General features: G+C 38.5%; 1 protein-coding gene across 1 annotated transcript in view; it reads right to left on the reverse strand.

Annotated features, from left to right (window-relative positions):
• Positions 1-8,418: 8,418 nt before the first annotated feature.
• THBS2 (thrombospondin 2) overlaps positions 8,419-12,304 on the reverse strand; it is a 49,482-nt gene continuing 45,596 nt past the window's right edge. Inside the window, exons 21-22 of the mRNA XM_032214808.1 lie at positions 11,280-11,419; positions 8,419-9,013 (exon numbers count right to left, since the gene is read on the reverse strand). Coding sequence (XP_032070699.1) covers positions 9,006-9,013; positions 11,280-11,419 — 148 coding nt within the window. The 3' untranslated portion in view covers positions 8,419-9,005. The remainder of the gene's footprint in view (positions 9,014-11,279; positions 11,420-12,304) is intronic.

Raw genomic sequence — 12,304 nt, forward strand, 5'->3', positions numbered from 1 at the left:
TTGGGATTCAGAGGGTAATTCTTATGTTTTTTAGGCATATATAATTCATATGTGGAATGTATGCATATGCTCACTCTCCCAATAGATTCCTTTATTAAAATATTGGCTTTTCTGTTGAAACCGAGTTCTCTTTCTGAGAATTTTTCAGGAATGTTCCCCGGTGGTTGTATTTACTATTAAGATGGAATGTGTCCTACATTTCAGTTATATCCTGCAGTCACTTCAGTTCCTGTGGGTTTGCTTTTGAATTATGGTGTGCCTTTGAAGTTAAGCTCTGGTTTGCCACCACTTCTAAAATAAGGTTGCCATGTGTGAAGCCCATATGGTAAATGTGCAGGACTCCAGTATAGAGAAAAAGCTGAAAATAATACAAGCGGAATTGTACTGGGCTGCAGGAGAACTTTCACTGCAATGCGTGCGATTTAAGAACAAAGTTTCTGTAATTTTCCACTTATTGAAAGGGAAATGTGTGATCCTATGAGGGATGGCTATGTTTATTGGCTCTAAACACCCTGCCACCTGAAATTGTGCCAGTAACTGGGCTGTCCAGTTGCTATAGATCTTATTGCCACCTTTATCTGTGTTTACAATAAGGCCAGTACATATAACCAGATATAGCAGTGCTTTGAAACAATGCTGCTCGAATCTCGAAGACCTCAGCATCTATGATATTGCTTTTTATTTTAGTCTATGCTGATTCTTAGTCATCCAGGTTATAATTGTCCCAAAGGTGCTTTTTTCAAGATGCAACTGGATTTCTGGACCAGAATATCCAGTTCCTTCTTGAAAAAAGCACCTTTGGGACAACTATGACTTGGATATCTGAGAATCTCCATAGACATTTAGCAAAAGACTTTGGGATGAACACCCTTCAAATGGTGCAGGATTTCCAGAAAAATTGCAAACTACAGGAACCATTTGCACTTCAGTTTGAGATGCAGACAGGGCAGACTCATCCACAATGTTTAGTCCTTGCACCTACGACTGACAGCCAGCAACAGCCAGGCCACACCTGATTGGCTAAGGCACGACATGACTGAGCGCGTGCTGTCAGACGTGTGTCCATTGGCCTCCCTCCTTGACAGCTCCGTATAAATAGCTGTCAAGCAGGGCGAAGTCCCGATCTACCACTAGCCTGTCTACTGTTCAGATCTGTTGAAAAAAGAGCTTACCTCAGGAGCCTCCTGCCTCATTCTTCTTTGGTCTACTTCACTGGCGACGAGGATGGGATCCACAGACCCTGATTAACAGCCTAGGACAGAGACAGATAATTTGTTTTTTATCTCTCTCACACTGCCGGGAAACCTTAACCGCTTGGGCCATGGCGGCTATGCCCCCGTTCGCTCCTTTTGGAATCGCTGGCGAGTCGTGGGCCGGGTTCCTGGAGCGCTTCGAGTTTTTCCTGATAGCGAACAACAGGCAGGGTTACTCACAGGCACGCAAGTACAGTTTTTTTCTTAGTGCCTGCGGTCCTGAAATGTTCGGCACGGCCCGCACTTTTGTGGCTCCAAGGCCAGTTTATGAGCTGGGCTGGGACGAGCTGATGGCCGAACCTGTGCTCAACAGTGAAGGGACACAGAGTAGCAAAACATCCTGCAGAAGGCACAGCTCTAACTCCTCAGTGAAAGAATTATTTTCCAGAGAGTCCAATTGCCTCTTGAAAAAAGCACTTTTCATTTTAGGTACTTCTTCTTATGGAATCAGTGATTGTACCACATGTAGCGCTCTCAGTTTAACTCTGAACAACCAAAATCCAGAATCTATATTTATTAAGCGAGTAAATAAGAAACATGACCAAGCCTAGAATACTAGTCCTTTTCATACTGCAGGCAGCAGGCACGATTGGGCAAAAAATAAGGAAGAGAACACATTCATGTTTTCTGTATATGTTTCAATGATTTAAGATGGCCAGAGAGGAGATTAAATTGATCGGATTGGAAAATGGTAATTCACACAGAATTCTATTAGGCAAAAAATATATTTGCCTGTTTACAATAGTTCCATTCCAGAAAGTGAAATTAAGATGGTTGAACATTTGGAAGATGATGTTTGAATCAAAATATTTTCTTTAAAAAAAAGATGGTTGAACATTTATTAACAGAATAACAGACTTGAAAGGGACCTTGGAAATCTTTTAGGCTCAGGTAGGAAACCCTATACTATTTCAACAAATGGTTGTCCAATCTCTTCTTAAAAACTTCCAGTGTTGGAGCATTCACAACTTCTGGATGCAAGTCATTCTTGTTCTGATTAATTGTTCTTAGAGGTATATTCCTACAGGGTCACATTGATGTACCCACCAGATCTGCATATTCATAAACAGGCCTTGACTTTGAACAAATCTTAATCTTGCAATCTTAATTCCCTGAATATAAATTAGTGATAATACCAACCAATTTAGAAATTCGTTATTGCTGTGATAATAAAACTGGTGAGAAGAATTACTTCATTTGCTTGCTGAAGAAATTTTGTAGGCTTACTAAATTACTTTCCTTTCATACCTTGGAGTTAAATTATGAGCTGGTCTGTATTTTCCCCCCACATTCCATTTGGCCTGCTGTATTACATTTCTTTTATAAATTAAAGTTTTGCACAATGAAATGAAAGCAGATGCTGTTAAAGATTTCTCTACCATTCAAATCTCTTATCAATTTCCAAGTTTATAATAATAAAGAATATATTGACCAAAGTGAAATGGGCTGTGAATGGATATTCTTTTCTATCATCAGATTTGATTTTCCTAAAAGATCTAGAATATATGTTTTCACAGTACATAATCTATGAAGCCAGGTTTGCTATCTCAAATAATCTTAATACTGTGGAAAGTAAAATAATTCATGTTCTATAATCACTGAATATGTAATCATGCTGAATATGTTATCATGCCTAACATTGGTTTGATATTGAGAACAGTATGACAGCACAGAACCTGTGCAATGAAAGGCTAAAAGGTGATTCGGATCCATGGTGACACAGTGGTTAGAATGCTGTATTGCAGGATAACTCTACCTACAGCCAAGAGTTTGATACTGACCAGCTCAGTCGACTCTTTCATCCTTCTGAAATTAGTAAAATGAGTACCCAGATTGTTGGGGGCAATATGCTGACATGTTGTAAACTGCTTAGATATTGCTGTAAAGCACTATGGAACAGTATATGTAAGTCTAAGTGCTATTGTTATTGCTATTCCTTCTCTTCTGGAGTCTCTATATCCTAATGCCAACTCATATTTTGGCATATAGTTTCACTGTTCTTTATGAAATTACCTTCCTTCCAAAGAACTACTTACCTGTTATCCTCTCCCCTAATCCAAATATATGAGAGACTGGGATCCCATACCATGTGCTACTTTCTGGCAATTTAAAAGGGGGGAGGGAAGTCAACTAAACCCTACTTTTGAATCCATCCTTTCCCAGGAAATTACATGGGAAAATCATACAGGGGGGAGGGGACACTCACTTAGGATAAGGGTTAGTGCCCATAAATTCAAAGTGGAAAACAGACGTTGCCAAGAGATTTATAATGCATCTGAATGTTTAGGAGAACATTGACTTTTGGAGTCCACCATTATTATGCATCCTGATAAAATACATGGGAAAATCCTGGGGGGGGGGGGTTGTCATCAAACTCACTTAAGTTAATATTAAGTCTGTATGAAGTTGGAGAGCAAAGTGGAGGTTGCCAGTGGCTTTGTTGTGCATAGGTATGTGTTGGGGCCCAGCAGGAGCCGGAGTCTGCCACCAGACTCCGACAGCAAGGGGCCCTATGAGTCAGCTCTGGAGGATAAGGAGGACCCTGGACAGGGTTCCGACTCCGAGTAGGGTGCAGAGAGGCTGGTTGGCCACCAGGAGGCACCTGAGCCTTGGACCAGTGGGGAGGAGACAAGGGAGAGTGAGCCGGTTACCAGTAGTGAGTTGTTCCTGGATGCACACCATCGAAGAGCTAGTAGGCGTCAGGAACAGTTGCGCAGGTATAGGAGATAATTGTACTCAGCTGATGGTCATTAAGCTCCTCTCTAGACTATAAAAAGACTCCTTGTGCACCCACCCCTCTTTGCAGAAGTCAACGCAGGATTGAATGTCGGAGGACATTACTGTGAGCTTGGCAGGCTGGATTGCTGCCAAGCCTTATCTGTGTTTATTGCTGCCCAAGCTTGTCTGTGTCTGTTTGCTGCCAAGGACCTGTCTGTCTGTTAATTAAATGCCGTAACTTATCTCTGGCTCAGAGTGTGTGTTGGTGTGGGATGGTGGGGGTCAGATCAGGTATGCTTAGGATGAATGTGCCTTGAGGAGAGAGCCCTAACTAGTTTCCTGTTAAAATGCATGGTAAAGTCCTAATGGGTTGGGGTTAGGTCTCCATGAATTCAGAGGGCAAAATGGAAATTACCAAGGTATGCTTAGCAGGGTTCTCACTTTTGCAGCTCATCTATACTTTTAAAATATATGGGATAATCCTATTGGGCAGCAAAACCAGTTAGAGTTAGGGGTAGGTTTCCATGAATTCTGAGAACAAAATGGAAGTCACCTATGGATTTGTACTGCGTCAGTATGCTTGAGAAAGCATTCCTTTTGTACACTGTTCTATCTTTATCTTTGCTTCCTGTTAAAATACATGAGAAATTTCCAACTGGGGGCAAAGTCACATAGGGTTAAGGTTAGATGTCCAAGAAGTCATAGAGGAAAATGGAGGTTGACTATAGATTCATAGTGCATTGGTCTGCTTAGGAGGATCCTGACTTTTGAATCCTGCTCTATCTACATTTCCTAGTAAAATGCATTGGAAAACCCCATGAGGGGGGACCCACTTAGAGTTAGGGTTATGTCTCCATGAATTCAGAAAGCAAAATGGATATCTCCAACAGACTCTTGGTGCATTAATATGCTTAGGAGGATCCTGACTTTCAGAGCCGGTCCAATCTTTGTTTCCTGTGAAATTACATGGAAAAATCCCACTGGATGGCCAACCCACTTAGGGTTAGAGTTAAATGTCCATGAATTCAGACAGCAAAATGGACATTGCCAATGGATTTGTAGCACATCAGTATGTAAAGGGGAGTTCTGACTTTTGGAACCTGTGCTATCTTTGTTTCCTGAAAAAATACATGGGAATGTCACTTTGGATACCTGTTTCTGATTGGCCTACTTAGTTTAGTTGGCTGTATTATTTTCTCTTAGATTGTTCCTGACTATTGTTTTGGGTCTCCTTTATCTGTATGTTGATTATTGATTATGTGATAAGGGACATGTGGTCTATGCCAGGGGTCTTCAACCTTAGCAACTTTAAGGAAAATGCTGGCTGAGGAATTCTGGGAGTTGAAATTCATAAGTCTTAAAGTTGCCCAGGCTGGATACCCCTGGTCTATGCAACTATTCATGAATGCTGCCCTAAAATCTGTAAAGAAACCCAAGTACTTGCATTAGTCTTGACAAGAAACAAATCTACTCTAAGCCTTGTTTAAAGGAACACAAAAAGTAGAGGCAGCCCCCTATGATAATCTCTACCCCAAGTCTCATCAAAATGAGTAGAAATTACAAGAGATGACCTTGCTACCCATCTAGATTAAATAAAATATGCAAGGTCCCATTCCGCTGCTAGCAATACAAATGGTACCAAACATTCAGTTTCAACAAAATGTGAATTCCACATTCCACAAGAGGGGCCGTTTGGGACCGTTGTCATTTTTATGACTTCAGATTAAACTATGCAAAAGTAAAGAGAACACTTTCAATGAAGCCTTTGTATAGTTTATTGTCTGCTGTTAAATGTATAAAAATGAATAAATGAGGGACATTAAATGGTGAGATTATGTCTGAGCAAACAATAAATAGTTATTTACAGTTTTCAGCAAAATAAAATGTAAGTCTTATTGATCCCCTCATGCACATAGACACACACATACACACACAAACTCCCTTCCTCAGATACAAGCACACCAGACAAAAGGAAAAGACAGACCATCATAAATAATTTACATAGCATAGGCAGTTATGATACAATCAAAATATTAACATCTTAGTCCCAGCACTGATGCCTTTTTTTTATTTAAAAGATACAAAAACATTATTACATTAACAAAGTTTCCCTCAATAATTCTTCTCTGGGACTTAACAGCAATACTTTCAATGCATTAAAAATATGATTTGCAAAAGACACCCTCAACAAACCTCATTAAAAACAACATTTAAATGTCTATTAATATGTCAAAAGAAAGAATGTGCAATAAAACCAGAAACCCCAGATTCTTGATAAAGTCAAAATCCATTGAAAACTGTAGTCAAAGCAGAGGAATGGAATGTGGCTTACTCTATCACACCCTTCAAGCAACTCAAGAGAGATTCTTGAACAGCCATTGAGATAGGGCAGCAACAGAGACACACACCCTTCCATCTCCCAGTGGCTGTTTTTCTACATTTTGATAGGAAAATATCAGATTTGCATCTACAAATTTGCTGTGACCATTCTTGGCTGCAGGCAAATTTGTGGATGATCTGAATCTTACAGTTCTTTGTTTGAATCACTTCTCTTAGTATGCCTTTGAATGGATATCAAACTCTGAGTAATTCCCAAGCCTGATCTAGCAGGGTTGGTTAAACCTGATCTTGTAGGGTTTGGTGTGCAGAAATGAACAAGAATATTAAACGTTTAAATTCTCAGTTAGCAGAAGTTTGTTCCTGGAGATGGCATCTGCCAGCTAAACATGCAATCCTCTAAACTCAGCACATTCACATGTCTACCAACACATTTTTGGTATACCATGATGACATTTTGGATTGAGACAGAAGTCCTTATATTTTTCTATATGTAAACCTCATCCATGAATCAAACCATACCAATTAAGTATATCTTCCAGAGAAAGCTTGTTCAGTTTTAAAACAACAAAAAATGAGAAATATAAGAATACTAAGTCTATAGCTGAATAACTTGTATCTGGTTAGACTAAAGGGGCCGATGGGCCTTTAGTACAGTTTTCTTGAAATGATCTATATACAGCACACATACAATAAAAATTACAAGCATTGAGGGCAATGGCAAATATCAAGGTTCCATTTTCAAGGTCTCAATGGTTATTTAATTGTTTGACAGTTCAGAGCAATTAAAAATTGTACATATGAGCAAGTACATCCATATTTTCCCATTATATCATCAAAGGCATTCATTAGCCATCTTCTTTGAGATCTTTCATTGTTAATGGACTTTCCGGTGAGTTTTGAAATAAGTTATTGGAGAATGTAGCTGTACACCACAATAATAAATAACATCAGTATCCTCATAATTGGAACTAAGTTACTAGATCTTGATAATGGCTGCATTTCTATCTTATCAGCATTTTGAAATCAAAGTGCAAGCATGTAGAAGAGATGGGAAAGTGGTTTGTGAGATGTGGCCACAAACTATTTTCACAGGAGCTTCATGCACAGAAGCAGTTGGCCTTCAAAAATTGCTTTCCTTCACATAAATATCAGTACGATGGCAATGCCTGCGTGATGTCACTGCATGCAATTCTTGCAAAGGCATACTTACCATTTAAAGCCTAGTTGGAATATTAATGTGATCCTGTTTGCCTCCTAAAATACTGGGCTGTCTCAACTCCAACTCATGAGAACTGTGGTAAAAATTCTGAAATAACCAACATTCTTCTGAATTTGTTTTGGTATAACAGAAACCAAGACATTATGTGAACTGTAGCTTCTTTCATGGAAACCAGCTGAAATATTAAATATTGATTATAAAAGAGGACTTGCTTTAATGCAAAACTCCAAGAAGATTGCTGATCTAAAAAGATGATAGGAAATTATTAATATTTGAAGAACATCTTCATGTGTTAGATGTACCATCTTCTTTTCTTGACTTAAATTCCCATAGCTTAAATTCCCATACTGCAATGTGCTCTACATGGGGCTGCCCTTGAGGAGTATTCGGCGACTTCAGCTAGTCCAGACTGCAGCCGCGCGAGCGAATGTGGGTGCACCTCGCTTCACCCACGTAACACCTATCCTCCACGAGCTGCGCTGGCTACCTGTTGATCTCCGGATACGCTTCAAGGTGCTACTTGCCACCTATAAAGCCCTTCATGGTAGTGGATCTGGGTACTTGAGAGACCGCCTACTGCTGATCACCTCCACACGACCCATTAGATCTCATCGTTTAGGCCTCCTCCGAGTTCCATCCGCTGGCCAATGCCGACTGGCCACCACACGGAGGAGAGCCTTCTCGGTGGTAGCCCCGACCCAATGGAACGATCTCCCCGTGGAGCTTCGTACCCTCACCACCCTCCAGACCTTCCACACAGCCCTTAGAATCTGGCTATCCCGTCAGGCCTGGGGCTAAAGATTGTAACCCGCTCGAATGGTATGAATGTTGCGTTTTAATCATGTACTGTCTTATATGTAAAAGTCTGTTCCCCCCTTCCTTTTGATTGTGAGCCGCGCTGAATCCCCCCAGGGAAAAGGGCAGCATATAAATAAACAATCCAATCCAATCCAATCCAGCTTCTCTCTGAGCAAATTTGGTAAAGATTGTCCTTCTGCTACAGTATATCTTTTGGACTTTGGGAAAGCAAAGCCTATCTCTCATCTGAACAAGTTACAAGGGTTTAAGAGGTGATCTTATATCTAGCCATTTCCTTCTGCTTGCTATATTGTCTGCTCCCCAAACCTTATTTCTGCCATATTTATATCTATATAATACATAATATAATTACACTTTTACATTTTATATGTAAACGTCATTAAAAAAAACTAAAACAAATTAACAAATATTTATGCCATGTTTTCAATCCACATGTCAATCTTTTTCTGCATCAGCAATGAGTTCAATGGTCACATTTAATCCAAACTCCTTGGAGGCACTTAGGTGTAGTGTTGGAGAGATCCCTCCTGGTAACAGGGTTGTATAAGGTCAAGGAAACGTAGGGGAAAAAAAGGGATTTGAAGTACTAGGATGTATAGAGGTGTCTAGGTTGAATGGCATCTACAGTACATTGCTTTTTACAGAGCTGCAATAATTCAGGCATCTGCATCAGAAAGAAGCAATTGGTTAGTACAGTGGCCACATTTGGACTATAGTACAGATAAACTATGGGTAAAGCTAAATTAACAGATAGGAATCTCATTTATTTCAATTGACCTAAAGTTCTACATAGATAATTGAGGGCTTAATTTCATTGAGACTATCCTAAAGAAGATAAAATTTGGGACACACATTTTAAACACAGTAGTTCAGAAATACGAAACATTTTGCAAGCTTTTTGTTGCCTCAACATCTTCCAAAGGAGACTTGGAGGACAAATAATCAGAATACAATAAAATGTGAAGAGTAAAAACAATTATATCTCAAGTATGTCAACAGATTAATATTTATCACATCTGCATCCTGACTTTGTCCAAGGCACTTAACGTAGGTTTTTCCTTTCAACAATATAAATTAATCTTGTCCAAGGCTGCTTAAATAAGGTTTTCCAAATCTATTACTCTATATCAGTCTATATGACCTAATATCTTCCAGATTTGTTGGAATGCAATTGTCATAATTTTTAGGCAGCATGGTCCTCAAAACTATCACTCTTGCTGTTTATACTTTTTGAAACCTATTTCTGCAACTGATTTAGAAACACATTTGACTTTAATCAACATCTGCACAATAATGAATCACACATCTTGATGTCCTCTGAAAAGCAGCCAAGCGTTATTTGCACTAGGGATAATTTTACCGCTCTATCCATAGCCTGATACATACATCTGACCTAATCGCATTTAATATATGGGAATACATGTTATAATACATAACTACATCTGCCAGTTATTACATGAAATCTGAGCCTAAATGTATATATTTATGTTATTCAACCATTAGAATATGTCTTTTCCAGGCCTCACAATGTACACAGTATATACTTTATTTTCTTTCCTCTCTAAATTGTCCTTTCTAGGGTGAGGTATCATTCAATTATATATCTTCACTCTAAGGTGGAGTTGAGGATCTGACTCTGCGCCTGGATATTGTAAGAGTTTGGGTGGGGAAAGACAAGCTTAAATTCAATCCAAGCAAGGCAGAGTGACTGATTGGAAGCTGACAGATTCCAATAGAATTTCATCTTTTGACTTGGATGGGGTTGTGTTACTGAATAAGTCTACAATTGGGAGGTTCTTTTGGACACTTGGTCCTCCTGTTAGAAGGAAGCATTAACAGGACAGCCTTTGCACATCTTTATGTCAGTTACAGCCAAATCCTGGATCCATAGGTGTGATGGCCTTGTCACATCTTATTTGGATTACACTAGTTTGTTCTACCTTGGGCTGATCTTTGAAGTCCATTTCAAAACTGCAGGTCATCCAGAGTGCAGCAGCCCAAATAATAACAGACTCAGAGCAGTTTGCCCATGATATACCTCTCCTATGGGAAAATCACTAGTTGCCTGTTGGTTTCCAGGTGTAACTGAAAGTGCTGGCCATCTTTTTTGTTTAGGTAAATAGGTAACTCCAAGACCTCTAAGACATAATTTAGTGAATTCTGCTTATACAGTGCGATCTAGAAAAAGAGCTTGTTGTGGCTGTCAACTCCTATGTTGTTGTGGCTGTCAACTTCTTTGTGGTGGCCTCTACTAGTTTTCCAGAAAACCTGACTCTTCACTTAAAATGGAGTTAATGGAAAGTTTTGAGGAACTGATCCCATGAAGGAGAGGGGTGGTGGTGATGCCAATTATAGCCATTTTTTAAAATAATTATTTAGTATAATGTCATACTGATTATTGCACTGGAGAATTCTAAGCCATTAAATAAGTTTGACTGGAATAGTATATAACACCAATTAATTAATTAATTGATGCCTACATAAATAAACCATTCCTACGTATTTATCCCATGTAGCCTATTAAGTTCTTAGAAGGCTTTGAACAGCAAAAAAGCATCCTCTCCTCCTGCATTACTAGCAGCCAATAAGAATTAGAATCAAAATCAGAATTTATCCTCAGTTGGAAAGGTGATCCAGAAATGAATAATCATTGTTGACCACAAATTAGGCAAACGTGTCACTGCAAAAGAGTCTTGACAAATCTAGCACTAAGGAATTCACATCAACTGTGTTACTGAACATGGTGGGGACTCTCTAAATATACATTTAGAAACCAAATAATGAGGATGTATATCAGAAGCAGACAATTCAACATTCTTCCTTCATATCCCCTCTCCAAGCTGTTTTCTTTCCAGAAATTGTCTAAGGAAACCGAAATGTTTGGAAACATATAATTACGATTGCAGTAATAATCTTAAATTTCAATTTACCTTTACATTCATATTTGAGGTCAGAGAAGTATACCATCTCTTGTGAAAAGACAAAAAGACCTAATCGTCCACCAGCATAAGTTGTATCATAGATCGGTCCAGAATCTGCCATTATCTGTTTTCCTTCATAGACTACAACCCTGTAAGGAGAAAAAAAACATAGTCTAAGTGAGATGCAATATTTGAGATGATAATTCATCTTTTTAGAAATGCAAAATGTTTTGAATTGAAAACATCCCATTTAAAATAGGCCCATTTCAAACTTGGAAGACTTCTAGTATGGTCAGAGTTGGAAATCCAACTTTTTCAGAAAAAGGGTGTTGAACATAGAAGACAATAATTTGAGCATGAAATATTTTGAAATCAAAATGCTTTGCACACCATTGTTATCTAGCAATTTTACTTATTTGTTTATTTAAACATTTATTTCTTCTTTGCTTTAATTACGATATCAGTTAAATTATGCAAAGATATTGTTAGTATTCTTTTATAGGAAAAAATTCTTGTGGCAAGCATTAGACACACTGTATTAATAGTTATCCAATGAATTGATTTTAATACAATGTAAGGATGACAAATGTCTTTTTTGTTTCTTTCTGGCAGATGTAATGAATGTACACTACATAATCACATATCAGACTCTATACAGTGTGTGTGCAGTATAGTATAATACACATTATAATGGATTTTGAATACTTTTTGCTTTTCAGTGGGAACAAGATTTGCAAAATTTGGGGGTGAAAAAACACGAAGCCCAGAAGGCATAGAGAAACACTAATTTACACAGGAGGTAAATTCATGTCATGATTTGCAAAGATTGAATTCTTTACATATCTGAAGACCAAAGGAATTTACACATAACTTAAACAAATACATGGGACAATAATTCCTGTGGCATAAATGTGTGAGAAATTGAATAGTGGGGACATGAGGAACAGATGGGGAACAGATGGGGAAATGCAGTAACAATTCCCAAGGGAATTAGTAGTAATAATAATAAATAGAACGTTTTTACATTTATATTT

The sequence above is a fragment of the Thamnophis elegans genome, chromosome 4 (genome assembly GCF_009769535.1).
Source record: "Thamnophis elegans isolate rThaEle1 chromosome 4, rThaEle1.pri, whole genome shotgun sequence".
In the NCBI taxonomy this organism is placed as follows: Eukaryota; Metazoa; Chordata; class Lepidosauria; order Squamata; family Colubridae; genus Thamnophis; species Thamnophis elegans.